A 25,901-nucleotide genomic window follows, 5' to 3' on the forward strand; every position below is an offset into this window, starting at 1 on the left:
TGATGAGAGAGAATCATTGATTGGATGCCTCCTACACACCCCCTACTGGGGATTGAGCCCACAACCTGAGCATATGCCTTTGACCAGAATTGAACCTGGGACCCTTCAGTCCACAGGCTGACGCTCTATCCACTGAACCAAACTGGCTAGGGCTGCAATTGGTTTTTTAAAGATTACATTTAAAATCTTGCAACTTTTTAAACTTGTAATTTTTTAAACTTCCAATTTTTTGGTTGATGTCTTTGATTTTCTACAGAATTATAAAAACAGTAAAAGTTGACTTTCAAACAAGGTATCCAAAGACCTTATGTGAGGCTCTCCTTCTTATACAGTATTTCTAATGTTTCAATTACATAAACAAAGTTCAACCTATACCCACTCTTAGTCTTCTAATTAAATAAATTTATCAATAAAAAACAAAACTGTTTATAAAATTAACTGAATTAAAGAAGCTATGAGAGATTGAAAATCATGTCATCTGAAGTAACTGGATTTGGAATTTGATTTCTATCCACTAAAAACCAAATTAGCAATCAATTGATATCCTAAGTGACTATATTAAATGTAACATAATAAATTATATAAATGTACTCCTTTTATCACATTAAAATTTTACTATAATAACAAAGAGTATTTCTAGAATGAATCCTAAGAGGAGAATTGCTGTCAGTTACTAGATCAGCAATTATTTTGGGTGTTTTAATATCACCACCTACTGGAGAATTAAAATCAGAAGGTTTTATTTTGGAAATCCTCATCAATAGCAGTATTGATGGAATTTAAACATTCCTAGATTCATAACATTTTTTAAGGTACTAAATATATATTAAAACTAGAGGCCTGGTGCACAAAATTCATGCACTTAGCCCAGCCTGTTAAGGTACTAAACCCTATATTTATAAACAAGGGAAATAGACACAAAAGGGCTAAACTGTTCAATGATTATATATAAAATGTTTATATAAGAACAATGATATATAAGCCTATGCTGCACTCCCATGATCTGTGTTCTATAATTTGCCTTTCCAGGGTGATAGACACTGTTTATTACAATAATGGCTAAAACACTTTTGAAGTGAAGGCAAAGTTGGTTTTCCTATCAAAATTTCCCATATTTTTACTACTTCATAGGATAATTAAGAGCTAAATTTCTATTAAGTTTTTATGTTGTATTCTGCAGATTAGCATGGATCAAATTACTTAGTATGAGCAATCTAGTTTCTCCTATATCTTATTTTTTCATCCACAATTAAAGAAAGAAGCTAGTACTTTCCAACTCTCTGACAATTTAAAAGACCATTGGAAATTGTGTGGGAAAGCAGGCCACCTCTTAAACTGTATGTTAGAGAATAAAATGGTGCTAAAGTATGCTAGTAATTTCACAGTATCTATCAAGAATTTAGATCACATAACCTTTGATGCACAATTTCACTTCTAGGAATTTATTCTGCAAATATCAATTGTAACATTATTGGTGATAGCAAAAAAAAAAAAAAAATCTGGAAACAACCTGTTATTAACAGGAAACTGGTAAGATAAATTACAGGTCATTGATACAGCCATACTATATGAAATACCTACAGCTATTTTTAACATGACATAATTCTATGGGTACTTATAAGAAAAGTAAACTTTATGTTTAAAGGGAAAAAAGCCAGTTATATGTGTGCTATCATTCCACTGATGTAAAACTATATAATTTTATATTTACAATAAATATATATTAAAACTAGAGGCCCGGTGCACGAAATTCGTGTGCTTGCGGGGGGGGCGGGGGGGCTCTTAGCCCAGCCTGTGCCCTCTCGCAGTCTGAGAGCCCTTGGGGGATGTCCAACTGACAGCTTAGGCCTGCAGGGAACAGGCCTAAGCTGACAGTTGGACATCCTTAGCACTGCCGCGAAGGCGGGAGCGGCTCCCACCACCACCACTGTGCTCGCCAGCCATAAGCCCGGCTTCTGACTGAGTGGCGCTCCCCCTGTGGGAGCACACTGACCACCACAGGGCAGCTCCGGCATTGAGCATCTGCCCCCTGGTGGTCAGTGCATGTCATAGTGACCGGTCATTCTGCTGTTCGTTCAATTTGCATATTAGCCTTTTATTATATAGGATATGGTTTTACATATATATAATTTTATAAATATACTAGAGGCCCAATGCACGAAAATTCATGCAAGAGTAGGCTTTCCTTTCCCCAGCTGCCAGCACCGGCTTCCCTCCAGTACCTGGACCAGGGCTGGCTTCCCTCTGGCCCCGGCTTTATCAGAAAGGACATCTGGAATGATGTCCAGTCTAATTCGCATATTACCCTTTTATTATTATAGATGATAATGTATAAACACATAAACAAAAATGCATTTGTTTATTCCTAGAAAGGTCTCTAAGGCATGTTACATCTTTTCAAGTTAATGATTCATAGCAAAAAATCATTCTACACTCTGGGGTAAACTGGAGGGGATTCAGGAACATCTATGTGGAGCTTGGTACAAAAGAAAACAAAACAAAAAAGAAAACACGTGATTTTTTTCTATGTTTCAAAATTAATATAAAATCCATACAGTATTTGGAAAGACATCAAATACTAAATTTAAGCTTCAAAAGTTGTCAAATGTTTAAGTACTTGTAAGTTTGCTACAATTAATATAATTTTAATACATATGTGATTTTATTCTTGAAATGGCTACATGCAATTCCTAATCAAGACTTTTAAAAATGATTTAGTCTAACTTTTGATAGCTGTGGTTGATTTAGAAAGCTTTATTGCACTACTATACAATAAAAATATTTTATGACCATGCAAAAATTGTCACGCAGCTGAGAGCCTATCTTTAATTGAATAGATTTTCCTTTTCTGTCATTGATAACTATAATGTTAAAACTTCTTTGATGATACAAATGGGTTCCCAACTTAATTAAACATTTCCATACCATTTATTTCACAATCTAAATAACCTCTAATTTGCAAAAAGGCATATGCCTTGTTACAGCAATCACCCTCAAAGTCATCTGGATGCCCCAAAAAAGGATTCATGCGCTCTAAGTAGACAGAATTATATAATACATATGGTGTACTAAGTTGAATAGTGCCCCCCCCCAAAAAAAAAATTGTGTCCACCCAGAACGTGAGAATGTGACTTTGCTTGGCATAAGGTACAGTTCAAAATAAACTCATCCTGGATTAGGGTGGGACTGAAATCCAAGGACTTTCCCTAAAAGAGCCAGAGAAGGAGAAGACTTGGGGACAGAGAGAGGAAGGTGATGTGACTGTAGAGGCAGTGGTTGAAGTGATGCATCTACACACCAAGACATGCCCAGGATTGAGGGCCACCACCCGAAGCTGGGACAAAGGAATGGACTCTCCCTCAGGGCCACCAGAAAGAACCAATCCTGGGGACAGACTGGTTTCAGACTTCTGGCCTGCAGAAATGGGAGAGCCGAAGTTTCTGTTTTAAGCCACCCTGTTTGCAATGGTTTGTCATGGCAGCCCTGGGGCGTGAAGGTATTATGGATGCCACCACCTGCACGCCGCCCCTGGGATGAGACTTCTTAGGGCTCGGCTGCTGCCCAGCTGCTGCCACACTTTCTGCAGCCTGGGGGTGGCGGAGGGAGGTGGATGTCTGAGAAGGAATTACATGTAGCCATCCCCAGAGTCAGCTGTGGCTGAGGAGTGCAGCGCTCCCTTCTCTGGGGGTAAACCAAGATTTCACTTTCAAGACGGAAAGTCCATTCGTCTCAGCCGTAACTTTACCCAGCACCCTACAGGCCTGTTCCAGTCCATCATCCCCACAGTGGAACAGTTCATGAAAACAACCTCTGAGGGCGACACCTAGAGGACAACCAAGGAAAACCAGATCGGCATTCAACCCGTGGGACAGAACGTCTTAGAAGGAATGGAGAAGGAAGAAAACCATCAGGATCTTTCAGAGAAGCCAGCTTTTTCCACAGAAGGAAACTGGAATTGCACAAAACGTTTAGACACACAGACAGTGACCTGGACGGAAGGACGTATTTGAAAAATACCTTCAAGAATGCCAGTGCACGTGAGTCTCAATCACTTGATACTGGGTCCTGCAAGTGATCTCCAACATGATATTCTGAAGGGGAATCTTCCCACACCAGGATTCAATGAAGAAAAAGCAAATTGGGGAAGCCAGTACAGGAGAAAAAAAGACCTTCTTCAGAGGCTAAAACTAGTCAAAACGTAGAACTCAAAGAATGGCCTGTTTCAGTTACAGCTGTTAAAGAAGCGAAGAAGCTTAGCCGGCTGTCACCCTGAGAGTCGCAGTCAGGCATGTCTGAGGACAAGAAACACTTTACTCAGTTGACAGACCACTGTGGGTTTCATGATAAATTGCTACATGATAACAGAAATGAAGACGATTTTATAAGTGTTTCATTCAGATTTTTTTTTCTCCAGAATATCTTTGAGAATGACAAGTAAATTTAAGGGAAGATATACACCATTAGGGCTTAGAGAAAGCTAACCTTGTGAACATCAATTTAGAGCATTCTGTTATATAAATATAAACTAAGCTCTAAAATAAACTTTTGCTATTTTAGGTAAATTTGTCAAAGAAAATTTGATAGTTAAAAAATTTGAAAAAAAATGTACTAAAAATAATTGGGATAATTCTGAAAGTGAATTTTCATGTGTCCTTTTGTTCATTGTAGTAGAAAGGCTTTGTCGAATATTTAAAAAAAAATAGTTCAATCTGGTGAATGTCTAAACCTAAGCTGGTCTGAAAATGCCTGCCTCTTTCTTAGGCTTATGACCCTTGTTTTCATCCATTTATTGCATATTTCCATCTGGAAGGTCTAGCTGGTAATTAAATTCATATGTACAAATTTTTAAAATTATAATACACATGGAGATAAAAATTGGGGCCACTGCATAAGTCACAAGCCTTGCTCACCTCCAACCCCCAAGCTGCTCCATGTGTCCTGCGTCAGCCCCTTTGGGCATCTGGAATGGCAGTGCCACCCCAAGCCCCCACCCTGCCTGCAGAAGCAGGTGCCCAGACAGCCGAGCCTGCCACGCCCTCCCCTCCTGCTCCTTCCCCATCGCATCCCTCTAGCCCAGTGGTTCTCAACCTTTCTAATGCCGCGACCCTTTAATACAGTTCCTCATGTTGTGGTGACCCCCAACCATAAGATTATTTTTGTTGCTTCTTCATAACTGTAATTTTGCTACTGTTATGAATCATAATGTAAATATCTGTGTTTTCCCATGGTCTTAGGCGACCCTGCTAGCGGTTCTCAACCTGTCTCGACCCACCTGTCGCGACCTACAGGTTGAGAACCGCTGCTGTAGAGCCTAAGACCATCGGAAAACACAGATATTTACCTGGCAGCTACTGTCAACTCTGTTTCTATGAGTCCAGCCTTTTAAATTTTTTTTTCTACATATAAGATACCAAACAGTATTAAGGTCGGTATCTTATATGTAGAAATTTAAGTATAATAAGTCTCTGGCTTATTTCACTTAGCGTTATGACCTGAACTAATTATGGATCCCTCAGCTCCCTAGGTGATCTCTCATTCTAGTCAGTGATGCTTTTTGAAAATCTCTGACTTGTGCCTGGACAACAACAATGGAAATACCCATTACTGCTGCTTTGTGCAGCCCTAAAAGCATCCACTTACTCTGGCCATATTTACTTATTTAATAGACGTGTTCCTTTAATCCCTCTGTCTAAGGCTGTTAGTCCCAGGACAGACACTATTTACAGAGTTGTGCTTAGTCTGAGGGCACTCACTGATGCTTTTGTTGATGGTGGAAGAATAATGGGAGCCTGAGGCCAAGAATTTTGATCAAATTAATTCATGTTATTTGGCAAGAAATAGAAGACAAATAAAAAGTGAAGCCCAACTGGTGTGGCTCAGTGGTTGAGCATCGACCTATGAACCAGGAGGTCAGGGTTCCATTCCCGGTCAGGGCACATGCCCGGGTTGCGGGCTTGATCCCCAGTAGGGGGCGTGCAGGAGGCAGCCAATTAATGACTCTCTCTCATCATTGATGTTTCTATCTCTCTCCCCTTTTCTCTCTCCCTTCCTCTCTGAAATCAATTAAAAAATATTTTTTAAAGTTAAAAGAGGGAACCAGCGAAAGCTTCCCCCTATCTTCTCCACTGTAAAGAGCAAAGAAGCATAGACGGGAATAATACCAAGGCTGTTTAGCCTTGACCTCGTCTCTTCTTGGCTGCAGTCAGAGTCAAATAGCAACAGGCCCAAACGGGCCTCACCCAATTTCAAAAGCTAGACAGTTCTTTTTACTTAAGAATACAACTTTTGTATTAGTCTTATATCTCACAGCTCTCTCAAAGATTTTCCCTTTCAGACCCATGCTGCACTATGACAATGAAGAATAACCTCCTGGTTCTGTAAAATGTGAACTCAACTGGGCATGGAGGACCTTTGTCTCATAGTCAATTTAGGGTGAAATTTTACATATTGGATTTTTTAAATTCATATTTACTACCCTAATTCTTGCCCTTTACTCTGAGAGTGGGGACTGGGAGTGTTTGTCTTGAGGCCAAGGGAGAGGAGTGAAGGGTGGGAGTTGGGAAGGGCCCAGGGCAATGAAGAAACAAAATATTGGATGTTTGTTAAATCTCCAGAGAGTGTGCTTCCCTCAAAAAAGATGAAGGTTTAAGGAATAACTTGGCTAAAATTTGCAATCAAATCAATTAATAGAATTGTTATATTAGACTAGAGGCCCGTTGCACGAAATTCGTGCACAGGGAGGGTGTCCCTCAGGCCAGCCTGCACCCTCTCCAATCTGGGACCCCTCGAGGGATGTCCGACTGTCCGTTTAGGAGATAGTTGGGTGGGTCCCAGATTGGACCAGCCTGTTTGCCCCTAACTGCCAGCCTGTTTGCCCCTAACTGCCCTCCCCTGCAGACCTGGTCACCCCTAACTGCCCTCCCCTGCAGGCCTGGTCCCCCCAACTGCTCTCCCCTGCAGGCCTGGGTCCCACCCAACTGCCCTTCCCTGCAGGCCCGGTTACCCCCAACTTCCCTCCTCTGCTGGTCACACCTAACTGCCCTCCCCTGCAGGCTTGATTGCCCCCAACTGCCCTCCCTTGCAGGCCTGGTCCCTCCCAACTGCCCTCCCCTGCTGGCCATCTTGTGGTGGCCATCTTGTGTCCACATGGGGGCAGGATCTTTGACCACATGGGGGCAGCCATCTTGTGTGTTGGAGTGATGGTCAATCTGCATATTACTCTTTTATTAGATAGGATAGAGGCCTGGTGCATGGGTGGGAGCCAGCTGGTTTGCCCTGAAGGGTATCCCGGATCAGGGTGGGGGTTCCCTTGGGGTGTGAGGAGGCCTGGGTGAAGGGCCTGTGGTGGTTTGCAGGCCGGCCACACCCCCTGGTGACCCAAGCAGAGGCCCTGGTATCTGGGATTTATGTATCTTCTACAATTGAAACTTTGTAGCCTGCAGTGGAGCCAAGCCTCCTGCTCGCTCCATGGCCAGCAGCCATTTCTTTTGGGGTTTGTGTATATCTTCTATAATTGAAACTTTGTTGCCTGGAGTGGACCCAAGCCTCCTGCTTGCTCTGTGGCCGGCAGCCATTTCTTTTGGTGTTTGTGTATCTTCTATAATTGAAACTTTGTAGCCTGGAGCAGAGGCCTAGGCCAGCCAGGGCTGCAGAAGCTTTGCTTCCTCCATTGCCGGGGGCAACCCTTACCTCCTGCTCTTTCCAGCTCAGTGGCTGCCGCCATTTCTGTTTGGATTTGTTTACCTTCTGTAATTGAAACTTTGTAGCCTTGAGTGGAGGCTTAGGCCAGCAAGGGCAAGCGGAAAGCTTGGCTTCCTTTGTTACCGGGGAAACCCAAGCCTCCCTCCTGCTCTCTGTGGCTGTAGCCATCTTGGTTTGGTTTATTTGCATATTTGCTCCTGATTGGCTGGTGGGTGTGGCTTGTGGGCATGGCTTGTGGGTGTAGCAGAATTAGGGTCAATTTGCATATTACTCTTTTATTAGGTAGGATGCTTTACATAATTTTTTAAAACTTTCTATTTTGAGCTATTATAAAATGAATGGAAACAACCACTGAGAATTTCATATCAGTAGCTCATTCTCTGTCACCAAATTCAACTTTACGTTTATACATAATAACAATCACAGTGACATATTTAATCCTCCCTTATGTATATTTTATATAACACTGTATGCTCATGTTTTATAAAGTTTGGGAAGAATGTGAAGCTGGAGTTGGATTCTCAAGTTCCAGTTGAAGTCTGTGAGCTGGTGCTCCCTCTGGTGAACCATTTTTGCATTGCACATACTTTTTTTTTTTTTTTTTTTTTTTAGTGCAGGAACACTTCATTCACAGGCCAAGAAACATCTCATAAAGCCAAGACCAATCAGGAAGTAAAACTCAAAAAATAGCTGCATGATCAAATACGCATGAATCTGATAAGACTGAACTGATTGTATTCACCAGTTTGTACTGTAAATAAAGGAACTTGTTAAAAGTAATGGCTTGATAATAGCTCAGAATGGCAGATGAAACAGCAAGGGACTTCTCAGTAATAATTATTTTAAAACATTTGTTCTGATTGATAAAGCATGGGGAATCTGGATTTGGAAATTGGAGAGGGAGAAATTTCACCTCCCCCCTGGGGACAGTGCTGCCTAGTAGAGTGGGAGCCACAGAAAAAAACATGCTAACTAGTATCCAAGTGACCTGCTGTGGATAACCTGAGATGCCAAACCCTTCCCTAAACCCTTCAAGCCTTCAGCAGAGAAGACAGAAAAATAGTGGCCTCTGCAAATAAACCTAAGAAAATATAACAGACATAAACATCGAGCTTGGATATGAACCTCTCTGACATTTTTAAGGAGTAAGGAGGGTAGGGTGTAAGTCAAAGAGGATGGCATCTGCTTTGGCACAGTCAGTCAATTATTTGTGGAGCTTAGAGAACATCTTTCCGTGTTTCTACAGAGTTGGGGCTTTCTGAGTACATTTTGCTAAAAAAATAATAATAATAAGGGTTGGGTTCTGAGCTAAGAGCAAGTCTTGGGAAGTTAATTTACAACTTTATAGAAAGTGAGAGATCCAGAGAGAGAACTGCAGGAGTTCTCATGGATGTGTTTACATGGCAAGGGAAAATGAGGCCCAGGACTCATATCTCCAGGTTAGAAAGAGACCGCAGGGCTCCTGTGGCCCTTGGAGAGAGATATTTACGTTCCAAACAATTCGAGTGGGAACCCAGCACCCTCTCCATCCCATCTCCAGGAAGCAAAGGTCGTCTCCCTCCTTTCGGGCAGTTGCATCTTTCTCCTGGATACAAGCAGAAGAAACCCATTTTTCTCTTTCTCTCACCTTTGGAGCATCTGGCCACTTGTCATTCCAGGGGAATGCACTGGAGAGAAAAAGGAGTTTGGGTTTGAGACACCCAAATGAAAATAACAGTTGAAAAGACAACTGGAAATGAATGTCAAGAAGGAGGTATTGGAAAATAGATTTGTAAATCCTGAAAGCAGTCAGTTGTCTATTTGCAGATTCCGTATTTGCAAATTTACCTACTCAATAAAATTCATTTGTAACCCCAAGTCAATACTCTTCGGGCTTTAGTGGTCATTCAGACATGCACACGGAAGCAAAGAAAATGAACTGCCCAGCGAGCATATTCCCAGCTGAGGGCAAACGAGGAAATGTCCTAGCTTCTCCGTTCAGCGTTTGTACTGTAAATAAATGCGCTGTCTATTTATATAATCATTTTTGCATTTTTGTGCATTTTGTTGGTAAACTTGCTGTTGAAAATGGCCCTAAGCGTAATGCAGAACTGCTGTTTGCAAGTTCAAGTTTCTAAGCCCAAGAAGGCTGTGATGTGCCTTGCAGAGAAAATACATGTATTAGATGAGCTCTGTTCAGGCATGAGTTATAGTGCTGTTGATTGTGAGTTCAGTGTTAATGGACCAAGAATATATTACATAAAGTGTCTTTCAACAGAAACTGGTATAAAACCTCTCTCATCCTCAGTGTCTTTATAGTCCAAGAGGAGACAGTTCCACCCCTTCTCATTAAGGGGGGCTGTCTGGTAACAATAACATTTCCTGCAAGCTCTATTGCAAATAGCATTTTATTATCTGTTTACTCTTTTCCCCACTAGAAGGTGAGTTTTATATTGAGTGGAACTACGTTTTTTACCATTGCATCCAGGGGGCATAAAAGTGCCTGGGTTAAGAGGAGAGTTTAAATAAACCTCAGATGAACGGGGAGGGTTTAGTAGTCTCTAGTTTTTTGTGGGTGTTTGTTTTGTTTTGTTGTTGTTTTTAAAATACATTTTATTGATTTTCTTACAGAGAGGAAGGGAGAGGGATAGAGACTTTGAAACATTGATGCGAGAGAAACATCCATCAGCTGCCTCCTGCACACCCACTCCTGGGGATGTGCCCGCAACCAAGGTACATGCTCTTGGCCTGAATCGAACGTGGGACCCTTCAGTCCGCAGCCCGACGCTCTTATCCACTGAGCCAAACCACTTAGGGCAGTAGTCTCTAGTTCTGATTGCAAAGAGCATTTATGATGTTCTTTATTCCCAACACCAGTTTATGCTTTGGGGCGACATGCCACCCAGTCCGCTAGAAAAGTCAGGAGGCAGTTTTGCTCAGATAAACACCCAAAGGACGTTCTCCTTGTTCAGTTAAAAGAACTTGCAAGTCTATGCTGCCCCCTATGGCGGCTTACAGAATCTTCAGGATTGCCTCAGAGGGTACAGGAAGCTCTTGCAGAGGCCTCACTATGGAGAAACTGAGCCAATTAGGGAACAAGGAGGCTAGGACAGGTAGGGAAGCGCCGGAAAAGAGGGGCGCGCACCGGCGCAGGAGGAAGCGCGGGGGCTAGCGCGGAAGCCCGGCGCACAGGGACCGCCTCCCGCGTTGCCCGGCAACCGGCCCGGAAGTTGCGGGAGGCAGGTCTTCCGCCGGCGCCGGCACCTGCGAGCGGGTGAAAGATGGCGGAAGGCGGCGATGCGGGGCCGGGGGAGCAGGACAGAGCCTCTGGGCCGAGACCGCCGAGCGCGCGGGACTTGCAGGTGCAGCGAGCGGCCGAGGCGGGGCCTGGCGGCGGGCGGGGCCGCGGGCGGGGGCGCGCGGGAGGCCGACCTGGGGACGGAATTGGGACTCGGGCGACGCCCGTCTCCCCAGGGCGGCGCAGCGCCCCAGGGTGTTCGTGGGAACAAGTGTCCGTTCCCCGCCCACCGCACTGGCACAGTGAGAAGTCGCGGTGCCGTTCAGAGCGGCGTCTTGTGGGGTCGGTGGAGGGGCCCTGCGGCTGGTGTTCACGGAGACTGGCCGCGGAGGAAAGGTGGACTGTGGCCCAGGGGAAACCTTAAAAAGTAGTAACAGGTGTGCTGGCTGGATCTTGGTTCTAGGTGCTCTTTCTGTCTTGAATATAAAAACGGTTCTTTTTATATATATATATCAGATAGCTTTTCCCTTTTAAAGGGGTGCACTGAAGTATGTCATCCTAGCGGTGCACAGCCTAGTGGTAAAGGCTGCAGCCTGTTACACATTGCACCTAAGAACCGGGGAATTGAAACTGGACGATGTTACAGGACACGGACAGTGGGTAGCTGCTCAAGAGGCGTGCACCGGCCTTGGCTTTTATCGGATGCTTAACACGACTTGGCTTATTTTAGGCCTTCTTTTTTTTTTTTTTTTTTTTTTTCGGTCTCCTTATGAGATCCTTGATAAAACTCAACAAGTGGCCGTCTCTAGCGAGCTATGTAATGAAACATAAATGACACTGAATCCACAGCCTTGGTAGAAAAGTTCTATTCCTTTACGGTCCCACCTTCATTCTCTACTTCCCTGAACAAATGTTGACCACCTGCCACGGGACGCACTGCTGAGCTCTGGGGATGCTGAGGTAGGTACAGACATAGGACATCACACCCACAGTTGGTGCTGGACACCGTTGAAAGGGATACAATTTAAAAAGACATTTTTGCCTTTTTATTATTTTTTTTTACAGAAGTAAGATATGACTATATTTTGGGTAACATTTAAGATGGCGTTATGATTGAGTGCCAAAATAAGCAGTGCATAAAATGCGGACTTGGAGAATGGTAAGGTCAGGTTAGGAGATGAGCCCAGTGTCCAGTAGCTCCAGTGCCCAGAAGTCAGTTCAGCCGGAGTAAAGAGCATGGAGGAATAGCAAAGCCATCATCTACCTGCCTTTCTACTGTAGACCGCCCTCACCAAGAGGCAACAGGGGATGCTGGGGGAACATGGAGATTCCCGTCAGGGCAACTTCGGTTAGCTTCTTGGTCCTGCCACTTAGTAGTTGTGTGACCTTGGTGCCTTTATTTATAAACTAGGGGTGATGTTATTGAGCATTGATCACCTGATTCTTGGCAGATTTACCAATAATCCAGTGGGTTAACATAGGATTAATGATCAGATATTCTGATAGTGCCACCATCCATTAGAACAGTGGTTGGCAAACTCATTAGTCAATAGAGCCAAATATCAACAGTACGACGATTGAAATTTCTCTTGTGAGCCAGATTTTTTAAACTTAAACTTCTTCTAACGCCACTTCTTCAAAATAGTCTTGCCCAGGCTGTGGTATTTTGTGGAAGAGCCACACTCAAGGGGCCAAAGAGCCACATGTGGCTCGCAAGCCGCAGTTTGCCGACCACTGAATTAGAAGATAGGGTTTTTGTTTGTTTATTTATGAACTAGAGGCCCAGTGCACTCAGGAGCGAGGGGGAGGGGGGATCCCTCAGCCTGGCCTGCGCCCTCTCGTAGTGCGGGACCCCTCGGGGGACATATACCTGCTGGCTTAGGCCCACTACCTGGGGAATCAGGCCTAAGCTGGCAGTCAGACATCTCTCTGGCAGCCTGAGAACCCTCGGGGGGATGTCCACCTGCCAGCTTAGGCCCACTGCCCGGGGATTGGGCCTAAGCCAGCAGGTGGACATCCCCCAAGGGGTCCCGGATGGCAAGAGGGTGCAGGCCAGGCTGAGGGGAACCCCCCCCCCACTCCAGTGCACAAATTTTATACACCAGGCCTCTAGTGTTTAATATTAACTTAGTGATGAGAGAGCTATGAGGATTTAGAAAAAAATATCATTTAGTTAAGAAAATTAGGATAGGTTTCATGAAGGATGGCTAAATGAGCCTTTGCAATACAGATAAGATTTCCATATATAGGAAAGGAATAGCATAAAAGTAATTCATAGAGCCCAAATAATATAGTCAGCTCCAGAGGAAATCCATAAAGGGCTATTCTTTTTTTTTTTTTTTTTAATATATTTTATTGATTTTTTTACAGAGAGGAAGAGAGAGGGATAGAGAGTTAGAAACATCGATCAGCTGCCTCTTGCACACCCCCCACTGGGGATGTGCCCGCAACCAAGGTACATGCCCTCGACCGGAATCGAACCTGGGACCCTTCAGTCCGCAGGCCGACGCTCTATCCACTGAGCCAAACCGGTTTCGGCATAAAGGGCTATTCTTATGTAGAGATTTCAGGGAGGTAAAATTTCCAAAAACTTGTCCTAACCGGTTTGGCTCAGTGGATAGAGCGTCGGCCTGCGGACTGAAAGGTCCCAGGTTCGATTCTGGTCAAGGTCATGTACCTTGGTTGCGGCACATCCCTAGTAGGGGGTGTGCAGGAGGCAGCTGATGGATGTTTCTCATTGATGTTTCTAACTCTCTATCCGTCTCCCTTCCTCTCTGTAAAAAAAAAATCAATAAAATATATATATTTTTAAATTTCCAAAAACTTTGAGCCCAAGTAGTCAGTCAGAGCATCTGTCTCTGTTTCTGTCTCTATCTATGTGTCTCTCTCTCTCTCATTTTTGTTGTTGTTCTTAAGGGATAAAGTAGGAAAAGGACATAGGTACTGTATATACAAATAGCACTGAAGAAAGAAAAGAAACCTTAGGGAAAATGAAACACTGCTAATCATTATTACCTTTTTTAAATAATATCTCCTAGTAATGGAGCACTTGTCTTGTGCTTTACATACACTGTGTATTCCATAAAACAACTCTATAAGGTAATTTTTTAATAGACATTTAAAGATGATGGAAGCTCTTAGAGAAGTTAAAAAATTTGCCCACCATCACAATAGGAGCCTAAGTTAGGATTTAATTCAGTTCTTTTAGATTACAAAGCACTTTTATAATTAGTATGTCTAGCAAATTGCTTTTAGAAATATGGAAGCTGATGTGTATGTGGGTAGAGTGAGGGTGAAAATTTAGGAAGGAAAAATAAAGCCGTTCATTTTTGTTTTCTAATGTGTATATTTTAAAAGTTTATTAATAGAATCTTCAAAGAAATAACTTGCCCCATTCCCTGTTCTTCTTTTCCTCCAGAGAAAAGAAACCCTGGAAGTAGTTTTCTTATCTCGTGTTTCTAGAAGGAGCACCTTATCTATTTTATTGTGTGTTTTTGTTTTATTTCTTGTTTTTTGTTTTTTTCTTTCCCTCAAAGATTATGACCATCCTATCTAATAAAAGAGTAATATACAAATTGACTGTACCTCTGATATACCCACAAGCCACGCCCACCAGCCAATCAAGATCGAGTATGCAAATTAACCCAACCAAGATGGCTGCTGCCATGGAGAGAGCAGGAGGCTTGGGTTTCCCTGGCAATAGAGGAAGCCAAGCTTTCCACCTGCCCTGGCCTGCCTTGGCCTTCACTTAAGTTTCAAAGTGGCTACAAAGTTTCAATTATAGAAGATAAATAAATCCCAAAAAACATGGCTGCGGCCACGGAGCAAGCAGGAGGCTTGGCTCCTCTCAAGGCTACAAAGTTTCAATTATAAAAGATAAATAAATCCCAGATACCAGGGCCTCCGCTTGGGTCGCCGTGGGGCATGGCCAGCCTGCAAACCACCACAGGCCCCCGGCTGCCCCACGCCCCACGGGAACCCCCACCCTGATCTGGGACACCCTTCAGGGCAAACCAACTGGCCCCCACCCGTGCACCAGGCCTCTATCCTACTAATAAAAGAATAATATGCAAATTGACTGTCACTCCAACTCACAAGATGGCTGCCCCCATGTGGACACAAGATGGCCAGCAGGGGAGGGCAGTTGGGAGGGACCAGGTCTGCAAGGGAGGGCAGTTGAGGGCGATCAAGCCAGTAGGGGAGGGCAGTTGGGGGTGATCAAGCCTGCAGGGGAGGGCAGTTAGGGGCAACCAGACCTGCAGGGAAGGGCAGTTGAGGGGGACCCAGATCTGCAGGGGGGAGCAGTTGGAAGGGACCAGGCCTGCTGGGGAGGGCAGTTAGGGGTGACCAGGCCTGCTGGGGAGGGCAGTTAGGGGTGACCAGGCCTGCAGGGGAGGGCAGTTAGGGGCAAACAGGCTGGCAGGGGAGCAGTTAGGCATCAATCAGGCTGGCAGGGGAGTGGTTAGGGGGTGATCAGGCTGGCAGGCAGAAGCGGTTAGGGGCAATCAGGAAGGCAGGCAGGCAAGCATTTGGGAGCCAGCAGTCCTGGATTGTGAGAGAGATGTCCGACTGCCCGTTCAGTTGGACATCCCTTAAGGGGTCCCATATTGGAGAGAGTGCACGCTGGGCTGAGGGACACACACCCCCGTGCACGAATTTCATGCACCGGGCCTCTAGTGCCAATTATAATTGAACTTGAGGCCCAGTGCACGGGAGGGTCTCTATGCCTGGCTGGCGATCAGGGCCAATTGAGGTTGTCTCTCACAGTCCCAGTCGGGGCCTATCGGGGCTGGCCGGCCCGGGGAGGGATCGCAGGAGGTTGGCCGGCTGTGGGAGCACATTGACCACCAGGGGGCAGCTCCGGCGTTGAGCATCTGTCCCCTGGTGGTCAGTGTACATCATAGCTATCAGCTGGTCATCCGGTCGTAACAGTCACTTAGGATTTTATATAGAGAGACTATAGGCCCAGTGCACGAAATTTGTGCCCAGGGTTTCCTAGGCCTGGCTGGAGATCAGGGCCGATTAGGTTCCCCGCCTCCTTCTTCCCTTGCCGCCCACGTGCTGCCACTCCGCAGTTCCCCACCTCCTTCCCTTGCCACCCACGCACGCCACCACTGCGCAGTTTCTTGCCTTTCCCCTTCCTCCTTCCCTCGTTGCCCGGGTCCACCACCACCACCCACCCCTGGTTCTCCATCCCAGCCTGATCGAATGATCAGGACCTGCCGGCCAGGGGGAGGGACTGGGAGGTTGGCCACTGGCCTCGAGGAGGGAGCCGGCCCTCGGGCCCCCTGGGAAAGGGGCTGCATCTGCCGCCATCCACCCCTGGTTTCCTGTCCCAGCCCGGGGCCTGGCCCTGATCGCATTCGGGGCCTGCTGGCCAGGGGGAGGAACCAGGAGGTTGATCGGCAATCGGAGCCTGCGGGCTGGGGGCAGCTCCTGTGTTGAGCATCTGCCTACTGGTGGTCAGTGCGCATCATAGAGACTGGTCATTCCATTCTGTCATAGCAGTCACTTAGGCTTTTATATATATAGATAGCCACAAGGGGCAATTAAGGAAAGTTTTTTTTAAGTTGTTGCCCAAAAATATCAAAAGTGGGAACAAAATAACTTAATTCTGAAATATTTGGTTAACTTTTTAAAATTCATGAACTATGTTTTGTTTATTTCATTTTGCAGATAGCCAGCCATATATCTATAATGCGTAATTTGGTAGTATTGCTTTCTAAAAGTTATACAAACCATGTATGTAATTCATTGTCTTTCATTTTCCAGTGGCTTAATTTCCTAAACTTTATGAAACTTATATGTCTGGTAGACTTTTAAAAAGAATACTTTTGAAATTGTTCTGTGTGTTTGGATTTTGAAAACTTGAACAGCTAAATGAAATAATTTTTGACATCTGATGGGAGCAAGTTGTGAAACATCTTCTTTAAAAGGATTGTAGAATTTAGTTTCAGCTCTGAAAATGATCTGTTACCAAATACTGTTTTTGAAACTGTTGAATAGTTATTTGAAAATAATTAAATAATTATTGTAACTTTAATTTATTCTAATATCTGTGACATGTTGGTTAGTTTTATAAAAGAAGAGTATGCACTGGTTTTATTTTGAAAGAGAGTCATCTTCTGAAGCAGCGGCCTTCATTAGAGCCCTTTACTATGCACTTACAAGTTAATGTTCTCATAATTTCTAGTTGTGTATGAGAATTCATTTCTAGTATTATACTGTATAACAAATCTGTTATTTTATAGTTGGCTTTGGCAGAATTGTACAAAGGTGAAGTGAAATGCAAATCTTCCACAACTGATAGACCTAAAGCTTCCATCTTTAAAAGCCCACGAACACCACCTCAAAGGTAAGTTTTTCTCTTGTTTTTAAAAAATTGTATCCCTTTTTAGTTCACTAATCCCAAATTATTTTAAATGGCCTTGAAATCTTTTAAAAATATTATCTAGGTTTTCCAGTGAGGTCTTTCTCACCAATACCCCTTCCTTTCTTTATCATTTTCTCTCCCTTTCTCTTCATCTTCCTTTCTCATTGCTACCTCTCTGTTGTACAGCTCCTAATACTAACACTTGTCTTACGAGCCGGCTATGTATGGTGCCAGATGGGTACTGGAAATATTGAGGGATCACTTTGTAAAGTATATGATTATCTAACCACTATGCTATGCACCTGAAACTAATACAAAATAATATTGAATATAAATTGTAATTTAAAAATAAAATTTAAAAGAGAAAAGAAAAAAGAGCCACCTGTGGTAGCATGTGGACCCTCAGTATAAGCTTGGCAGGAGAGCTTCCAGTGGCTCCTGCTTGGGGTAACGTGGGCCTCAGTGTATTGCCCGGAGCTCTAGCAGGGTGGGGGCAACCCCACCTCCACTTCCACCCCTGCCCTCAGCAGTTGTGAGCCAGCCTTATGTTAGCTTACGTCAGTGGGTTCTGCTTGCTAGTCCCCACTGGTTCTCCAGGTGGACTTTTCCTTCACTTACAGTGAATTGAGAGCTGGTCTGCCCTTCCCTCTCTGTTCAGTTTTGCACATACTAATTTTGGAGAAAGTGTTGAAGGTGACCTTCATTCTTTGTCTTTAGTGCTGATAAAATTTACCCACTTACTTTTTGTTTGTGGGTCAGTTCAGTGCAGATTTGAAACTGATTTGGAGGGAATGGGTAGTTAAAAACATGAGCTCTGATTGTCACCTTATACTTGACGTCTCCATGTTGATATTTCATTGGTTATATTTTCTGTTATTCTTGATTGAAAAAAATCTTAAAAGATAAAATACGAAACTAATGTAGAGGCAATTTTTATGTTCTGGAAGACCATTATAAAGTTGGAGTGAGTAGAAATCAGTTTCTACATGGTTAATACACTAAAAAACTTGTTTGTGGTCTAAATTATTTACCTTTAACACAGGGTTATAATTTTTTAGTCCAGAGAACTCTTAGGAGTAAACCCTCTTTGTGTAGCTCTGCAGTCTAGATTTGGGTGTTCACACTCTCTAGAGGTCTCTTCACTAACGAGGTCCTTAGTGATTGTAGATTCCTCAGGGAAGAGACTTAGCTTTTGGTTGCCACCATTTCTCCCCATCACACTCCAAAAGTGCATTTGATAAGTGATTGCAAAGGGTGAGGGAGGAAGAACCAAGCCTGTTCTCATGCTGCGTGCTGAGCTTGCTACAGGAATCTGCAAACTCCACAAGAAAGTATGAACTGTTCACTATTTAATTCCTTAATCCTATTTTTAAAATTAGATATTTTCACAGAAGGCATATAAATTATTCTTTTTACATTAAAGTTATTTTCTAAGACTGTAGCTTTTTACTTTAAAGTAGTTTATGTCTGTATTCTAAGTTTTTATTCATGAGCTGTAATGTTTAAAGGTTCTGTTCAGGTGAGCAAGAATACAGTGGATTGCATCTAGTTCGACCTTCAACTGGGAAAATAGTGAATGAACTTTTCAAAGAGGCAAAGGAACATGGGGCTGTCCCTCTACAAGAAGCCACCAGAGCTACAGGTGATTACAAAACTAAGGTAAATGCTCAATTTCAAAACTAAGGATGCTACTTATATATTTGATCTCCTCTATAGGTTTTTAAAAACTTGATTTGAGAGAGAGAGGAAGGAAGAGAGGGAATGAAGGAGGAGAGAGAGAAAGAGAGATTTGTTGTTACACTAATTTATGCATTCATTGGTTGATCTTGTATATGCCCTGACTGTGGATTGAACCCGCAACCTTAGCATCTCATTAAGACACTCCAACCAACTGAGCTACCCTCCTAGGGCTATAGTTTTTTATATTATTATATAACACTAGAGGCCCAGTGCATGGGGATTGGGGGTGTCCTTCAGCCCAGCCTGCACCCTCTCCAATCTGGGATCCCTCTCACAATCCAGGACTGCTGGCTCCCAACTGCTCGCCTGCCTGCCTTCCTGATTGCCCCTAACCGCTTCTGCCTGCCCTGATCACCCCCTAACCACTCCCCTGCCAGCCTAATTGATGCCTAACTGCTCCCCTGCCAGCCTGCTTGCCCCTAACTGCCCTCCCCTGCAGGCCTGGTCACCCCTAACTGCCCTCCCCTGCAGGCCTGGTTCCCCTCAAATGCTCTCCCCTGCAGGCCTGGGTCTCCCTCGCCCCCCAAACTGCCCTTCCCTGCAGGCCTGGTCACCCTAACTTCCCTCCTCTGCTGGCCTGGTCACCCCTAACTGCCCTCCCCTGCAGGCTTGATCGCCCCCAACTGCCCTCCCTTGCCGGCCTGGTCCCTCCCCTGCAGGCCATCTCGTGGTGGCCATCTTGTGTCCACATGGGGGCAGTCATCTTTGACCACATGGGGCAGCCATCTTGTGTGTTGGAGTGACGGTCAATTTGCATATTGTTCTTTTATTAGATAGGATTAGAGGCCAGGTGCATGAAATGAGGGGGGCGGGTGTCCCTCAGCCCAGCCTACACCCTCTCCAATCTGGGGCCCCTTGGGGGATGTCCGACTGCCAGTCTTCAGGATTGGGCCTAAATTGGCAATTGGACATCCCTCTCACAATCCGGAACCGCTGGTCCCAAATGCTTCTGTCTGCCAGCCTGATTGACGCTCCACTGCAGGCCTGATTGATGCCTAACTGCTCCCCTGCCATCCTGATCACCCCCAACTGCCCTCCCCTGCCGCGACCTGCCTCCTCTGCCGGGCCCCACCTTCGCTGTGTGTGCAGCTACTTTGTGACGGCCATCTTGTCATGACGTGAGGGCGTGATGCCACCTAGGCTATTAGTATAGATTATTTTTCTTACTGTATATTCCTCCTTTAAATATTTGATTCACTTTTATAAGTTTATAATCTTTCTATTGATGATTTACAGTTGAGGCAGTTTCTTACATTTCTATGCAACTTCTCTATTTACCTTTTTATTTTGAAATAATTATGCTCACAGGAATTTACAAAGGTTATACAGAGAGGTGTTGTGTACCTTTCACCCAGTTTTCCCCAAAACCCTAATGGCTAATGATGTTGCATTTTCCTAATGGCCTGTAATGTTGAACATCTTCTCAGGTGCTTATTTGCCACTCTCTTTATTTTTCCTCTGTAGTAAAATGTCTCTTCTTGACTTTGGCCCATTTTCAAATTGGATTATTTTGTTACAAACAAAATTGTTTGAGAGTTCTTTATTTTAATAGATATGGATTCTTTGTAGGATACATTTTTTTAAATATATTTCCTTCTAGACTGTAGCTTGTCTTTATATTCTCATACCAGGTTTTTTTATAAAGCACAAGTTTTAAATTTTGATGAAGTCCAATTTATCTCTTTTTTTATGGATTATACTTTTAGTATCTTGTCTAAGAACTCTTCACCTAACCTTAGGTCCCAAAGATTTTCCTCTGTGTTATCTAGAAACGTTTTATAGTTTTCCTTTTAAACCTGTGACCCATTTTAAGTTGATTTTGCATAAAGTTTAAGTCATGGTTCTTAATTCAACTTGTGCAGAGGACTAATTGCTCCACCATTGTTGAAATGCTTTTTCTTTCATTGTATTACTAGAAGTCCGATGCACAAAGATTCGTGCTAGAATGGACCTTCCTTTCCCTGACTGCCTGCATTGCCTTTCCGCTCCTGCTCGGAGTGGCCTCTTTCCACTCTGGCCCCGGAGCCACCTCCTTCCGCTCCAGCCTCACCTTTCTATGCTGCCCAGAGACCCTGAGCAGCTGGGGCAGCGCGGAACGCCTCTGTCGTTGTCATGGCGATGACACAAGCGTCCCGCCCTGCCCCCCGTCACTTGGTGCCTGAGTATGCAAATTAACCCACCATCTTTGTTGGGTTAATTTGCATACTCCTGATTGGCTGGTGGGTGTCACGAAGGTATGGTCAATTTGCATCATACCTTTTATTAGTGTAGATTTTTGTACCTTCTTCAGTCTCTGCAAAACTTTCTAGATGCAGTATTGGTATACTAAAGCGTATTTTTGTGTATAATTGCCATATGTTCTCATAATCAGCATTTCCCAACCTGATTTTTCTTGTCAAATCATTTGGGGAGGTTTCCTAAACTACCACGTGGTCAACCGGCAAGGGCAAGAAACATAATTTCTTACTTGAATACACTTCTCTGTATTGTAACATAAGACTTTAATGTTAATATACTGTTTTCCTGGAAAATAAAAACCCATTTGACTGATTATAGTTAATTTAGTTTTAAAATACATATCACACAGTAGAGATTCATGCACTCAGGGGGGTTCCTCAGCTCGTCCTGCACCCTCTCGCAGTCCGGGACCATTCAGGGGGATGTCCACCTGCCAGCTTGATCCCCCTGCTAAGCCAGCAGTCAGACATCCTTCTCACAGTCCAGGACCCCTCACTACTATCGCCCACCTGCAGAGGAGGCAGGAGAGGCTCCCGCCATTGCCGCTGTGCTCTCCAGCCGTGAGCCTGGCTTCTGGCTGAGCGCTGCTCCCCCTGTGGGAGCGCACTGACCACCAGGGGGCAACTCCTGCGTTGAGTGTCTGCCCCTGGTGGTCAGTGCATGTCATAGTGACCGGTCATTCTGCCATTCATTCACTTTGCATATTAGGCCTTTATTATATAGGATTATTGCAACATATTGCTTAATAAACCTTAGAGAATTTTTAACTCACTTGCTTTGTATTTTAGTGCTTTACAGGTGGAGGATACAGATTGGGTAATTCCTCTTGTAAACAGTCTGAATACATCTATGGAGAAAATCAGCTGCAAGATGTAGGTACAGTAATCAAAGTGAAAAATTACAGATATTTGCCTCTAGTTACTACTGTTTATTTTAGAATTAAAGTTAGTAATATAAATATCTCTTTTTGTTTTCTTAAATTGTAAAACAGATTAAAAGGACTAATTTGTAAGTTTTCAGTCTCAAATTTTATATTTTGTATCCCTAATGTGCCTTGCAGTTAGAGATACCTAACTATTTGTTGAAAGAATTGTATGAATCACTGTAAAATAAGCTTATATATGTATGATGACGATTATTATAAATGGTGTATTGTTATGATATAGAATGAGCTGAGTTGTAAACATAGCAACACCTAAGTCATTATTTCTGTTACCTTTTGAAATTTCGGAGTTATTTTAAACGTGTATTTAGCCTTGGCGGGTCCCTAGAAATTCTGTCTTGCCCCTTGGAATGAATATTTAAGTTCTGTGTTAGAAGAAAAGGACACAGAAGGAGAGGGTGGGTGCAGAGTGCAGCTGGATGCTCTCATTCCTTTTGTTTTCTCAATGAACTAGAAATAATTGTGCTTTGAAGCCAGGGTCCAGGTGTGGGAGCTGTGGGACCTTTGGTCTTTCAGCCATGGTCCATTTGTTAAGCTAAATACAAATCTGCTTAGCAGACACACATGGTTTCACTTATGTCTTTATTTTAACTGAAGGGGAGTACAAATAACTCCATATTTTAAATTAAGTAAATTGTTTAATATCACATTTAAAACTTAAGATTGATGCAAATAGATTTTTGTATTTTCTCTCTTTTTTTTTTTCTGTGCTCAAAAGGTTCAGATTTTGCTTAAGTTGTGGAGCAATGGTTTCAGTTTAGATGATGGAGAATTGAGACCATACAATGATCCAGTGAATGCTCAATTTCTGGAGTCTGTTAAAAGAGGGTAAGCTGTATTATTGTGTTCTATTTTTTATTCAGGGTGGGACTTTTTTTTTTTTTTTTAAGCAGAATGCCATTTAGTAAGACTCTACTGGTATATAAGAGTTGTATTATGTAAGTGACTACTGGGGGAAGGGTATTTCTAAGTATATAAAGGACATATTGTCTGTAAGTTACTCTTTTCACCTGTAGGGAGTGGGAAGGCAGTAAGACATTGGTCCCTTTAAAAATCTGATGAAACTATGGTCCCAACTCTAAGAAGAACCATCTCAGTATAATAAATCAATTAATTGATTAGCATGTAGTTGCCCATCCACTAAGCCACTGTCCTGCTTACTGTTGACAGGGTGACTCATTGCATGTATGCCTGAAATTCAGCAGCTTATATTAGAAATCTTTTAAAGTGGCATTACTGCTGGCAGAAGATTTCAAAAGGTTAGTTTGAAGTTATAATTTATGAAAGTAAACCAATATACAGTACTCTGACCCGTCTAAAGAACATAACTCACTAGCCCTTCTCACTGAAGAATAAGATATTTTACTGAGATATTGGTGATGAACTGGGAGATTTAAGTAGCAGTAAAGGGACTGGAGTAGGAAGTTATACTCCACCCAGGAATTGAAGACAGAGCTTTTCCAAGTGATGAAATATATCCAAGTGGAGTAGAGATGAAAGTCATTGGAGTTGAGATACTGAAAGAAAACTCTGGATGAAAGGGTATTTTAGAACATTAATTAGCATGAATTTTGAATTTGAATTCATCAAAGATAATGTCAGGATACCAAAAAAGGCAAGAAATGCTGTAAGCTGTAGGCAGTATGCTGAAATCATTGAGAAAGGTGGGAGGCAGTATATGGTGAGTGGTAAATACAAGGATATGATAGTTTAAGTCAATGCTATGGACTGGGAACCCTGCAGAGTCCCTGGGAAGAGATGGGAGTGATAAATAGGGAAAGGGTTCATCTGCTAAGTGAAGATCAGCAGTATAGTTGAAATCGATGCTTATTTCAAGATGGTAGAAGAAAAGAACTTATTGATGATGAATGTTCTATAATATAGATCAGAACTAATTTGTTAAATGAAAATAATCTATAAACTTTATAGGCTACTGTTCACACAGTATGATATACTATTTTTTAAAAAAATTTGAACCACACCATATTCTCAAACTGGTGATCAATTATGATTAAGAAAGTTTTAGAAAAGACTCCTTGAAAACAGTGATTGATATCAAACAGTGATTATCAGCTATGTAATTGTTCCCTTTTTATAACAAATATTTTGTAATACCATCTTCAGTATTTCCAAAGAAAAATTCATAAATCTATCTATTTTTATTATTTCCAAAAAATTAAATTTTATCTTTAAAATGTTGAGGGACTAAAAGAAAGTAATTACACACATTTCAATTTCTAAATGCCCAAGTATGACCACACCAGAAGATATAACAAAGCAGCCAGATAATTTGCACTTATGTGCAGTTAGCACTTCTCACATAAATGTGACAGGCATAAAAACAGAATAGGGAGGTATAGCAAGTTGGCAACTTCATTACTGTAAGTGGCAGTGCAGTCGGGGATTTGCTGAAGTTCTAAACAAAAAGAATTGCAGTCTTCCCTCAGTTTATATGGAAGATGGAAATTGCAAAGCATATTAAAACATTACACACAAAAAACAGGTTTTGAGGTTTTGCTTATGTGTAAAACAGAGCCTAAGCCTTAGGTTTTAGGCTCAGACATTATAAACAGTGTCATTCGTCATCATATGACTTTCTGGCAGGGCATTCAGTGGTTCTGTGGAACCCGAGACAAGTCTTCATTGTGCAAGATGACTCCCCCGTGTCAGAGCATCATTCATCCCCTGCCCTGACTGGGCAGCAGCACTCAGCAGCCATGCAACAATCAAAACATCCCTATCACTTTGAAAACTTCTTCCAGGAGTTTGGAAAGAAATATCTGCATTAACTGTTAAGTCCTCATAGGAATTTCCTAGTGTTAATTTAGGTAAGAATTGCTGCCTTACAATTTTTCAGAAGCACTCCAAGATCACTATGACAACAAAAAATCCCTATGTTGACAATCTAAGGAATGATGTGATGCAACTTTAAGAAATAAATATTTATAGATAAGGAAATATCAATCATCACAGAAACTTTTATATTACAAATTTATGCAAAAATTGTGGTTTTCCAGTATAGCTCACAACTTGACTATATCAATCTCAACAGTATAGATTCTTTTTTCTTTTTTTTCCTCCAAAAGTTAACTAAAACCTTTTTCCCTTTTTTAAAAGAGAAATTCCCCCGGAGCTTCAGCGACTGGTTCATGGTGGCCAAGTGAACTTGGATATGGAGGATCATCAGGATCAAGAATACATAAAACCCAGATTGAGGTTCAAGGCTTTTAGTGGAGATGGACAGAAACTTGGAAGGTAGAATCCTAAAATGAGAAAAATACTTGTGTTTGCTCAACATTAATTTCCTTTGGAAATAAAATATATCAAAATAACCCAGAAAGTGAAAACTAAAACTTTGCTGATGGCATTAGATATGCAAATCTGGTGACAATATTAGTAGCTAATACTTACCAGTTACTACATTCTTGGCCCTCTAAGCACTTTACATACATTAACTCATTTAATCTTCACAACCACCTTTCCCTATGGATCCTGTTATTCCTTCTTTTACAGATGCAGTATTTTGCCCAAATTGATTGAGGTGGGAAGTGATTAGCATATAAGATTCAAACCAGGAACTCTGGCTCCAGAGTCTGTGCTTTTACCATTATACCATCTTGCCTCTTTCTAATTACATAGTGTCAAAGGGGGATATTGGAAGGGGTTGTTGATTAGATAAAACAATAGAT

At 42.8% G+C, this 25,901-nt stretch overlaps 1 protein-coding gene across 5 annotated transcripts in view; it reads left to right on the forward strand.

Annotated features, from left to right (window-relative positions):
* The first annotated feature begins 10,934 nt into the window (after positions 1 to 10,934).
* The window catches only part of UBXN2B (UBX domain protein 2B), a 64,496-nt gene continuing 49,529 nt past the window's right edge, over positions 10,935 to 25,901 (forward strand). For 3 of the 5 annotated variants that reach the window (XR_013814977.1, XM_079796650.1, XM_079796649.1), the window contains exons 1-6: positions 10,935 to 11,042; positions 17,170 to 17,273; positions 18,800 to 18,950; positions 22,058 to 22,141; positions 22,931 to 23,040; positions 25,330 to 25,467. Coding sequence is in view for 2 of the 5 variants with exons in the window: in XM_079796650.1 (XP_079652776.1) it covers positions 10,962 to 11,042; positions 17,170 to 17,273; positions 18,800 to 18,950; positions 22,058 to 22,141; positions 22,931 to 23,040; positions 25,330 to 25,467 (668 nt within the window). In the remaining 3 variants the exon portion in view is untranslated. Of the gene's footprint in view, positions 11,043 to 17,169; positions 17,274 to 18,799; positions 18,951 to 22,057; positions 22,142 to 22,930; positions 23,041 to 23,382; positions 23,472 to 24,816; positions 25,038 to 25,329; positions 25,468 to 25,901 lie in introns of those variants that run through there. The other 2 variants (XR_013814978.1, XR_013814979.1) reach the window with 2 other exon arrangements.

This window comes from Cnephaeus nilssonii, assembly GCF_951640355.1.
Source record: "Cnephaeus nilssonii genome assembly, chromosome: 18".
NCBI lineage: Eukaryota > Metazoa > Chordata > Mammalia > Chiroptera > Vespertilionidae > Cnephaeus > Cnephaeus nilssonii.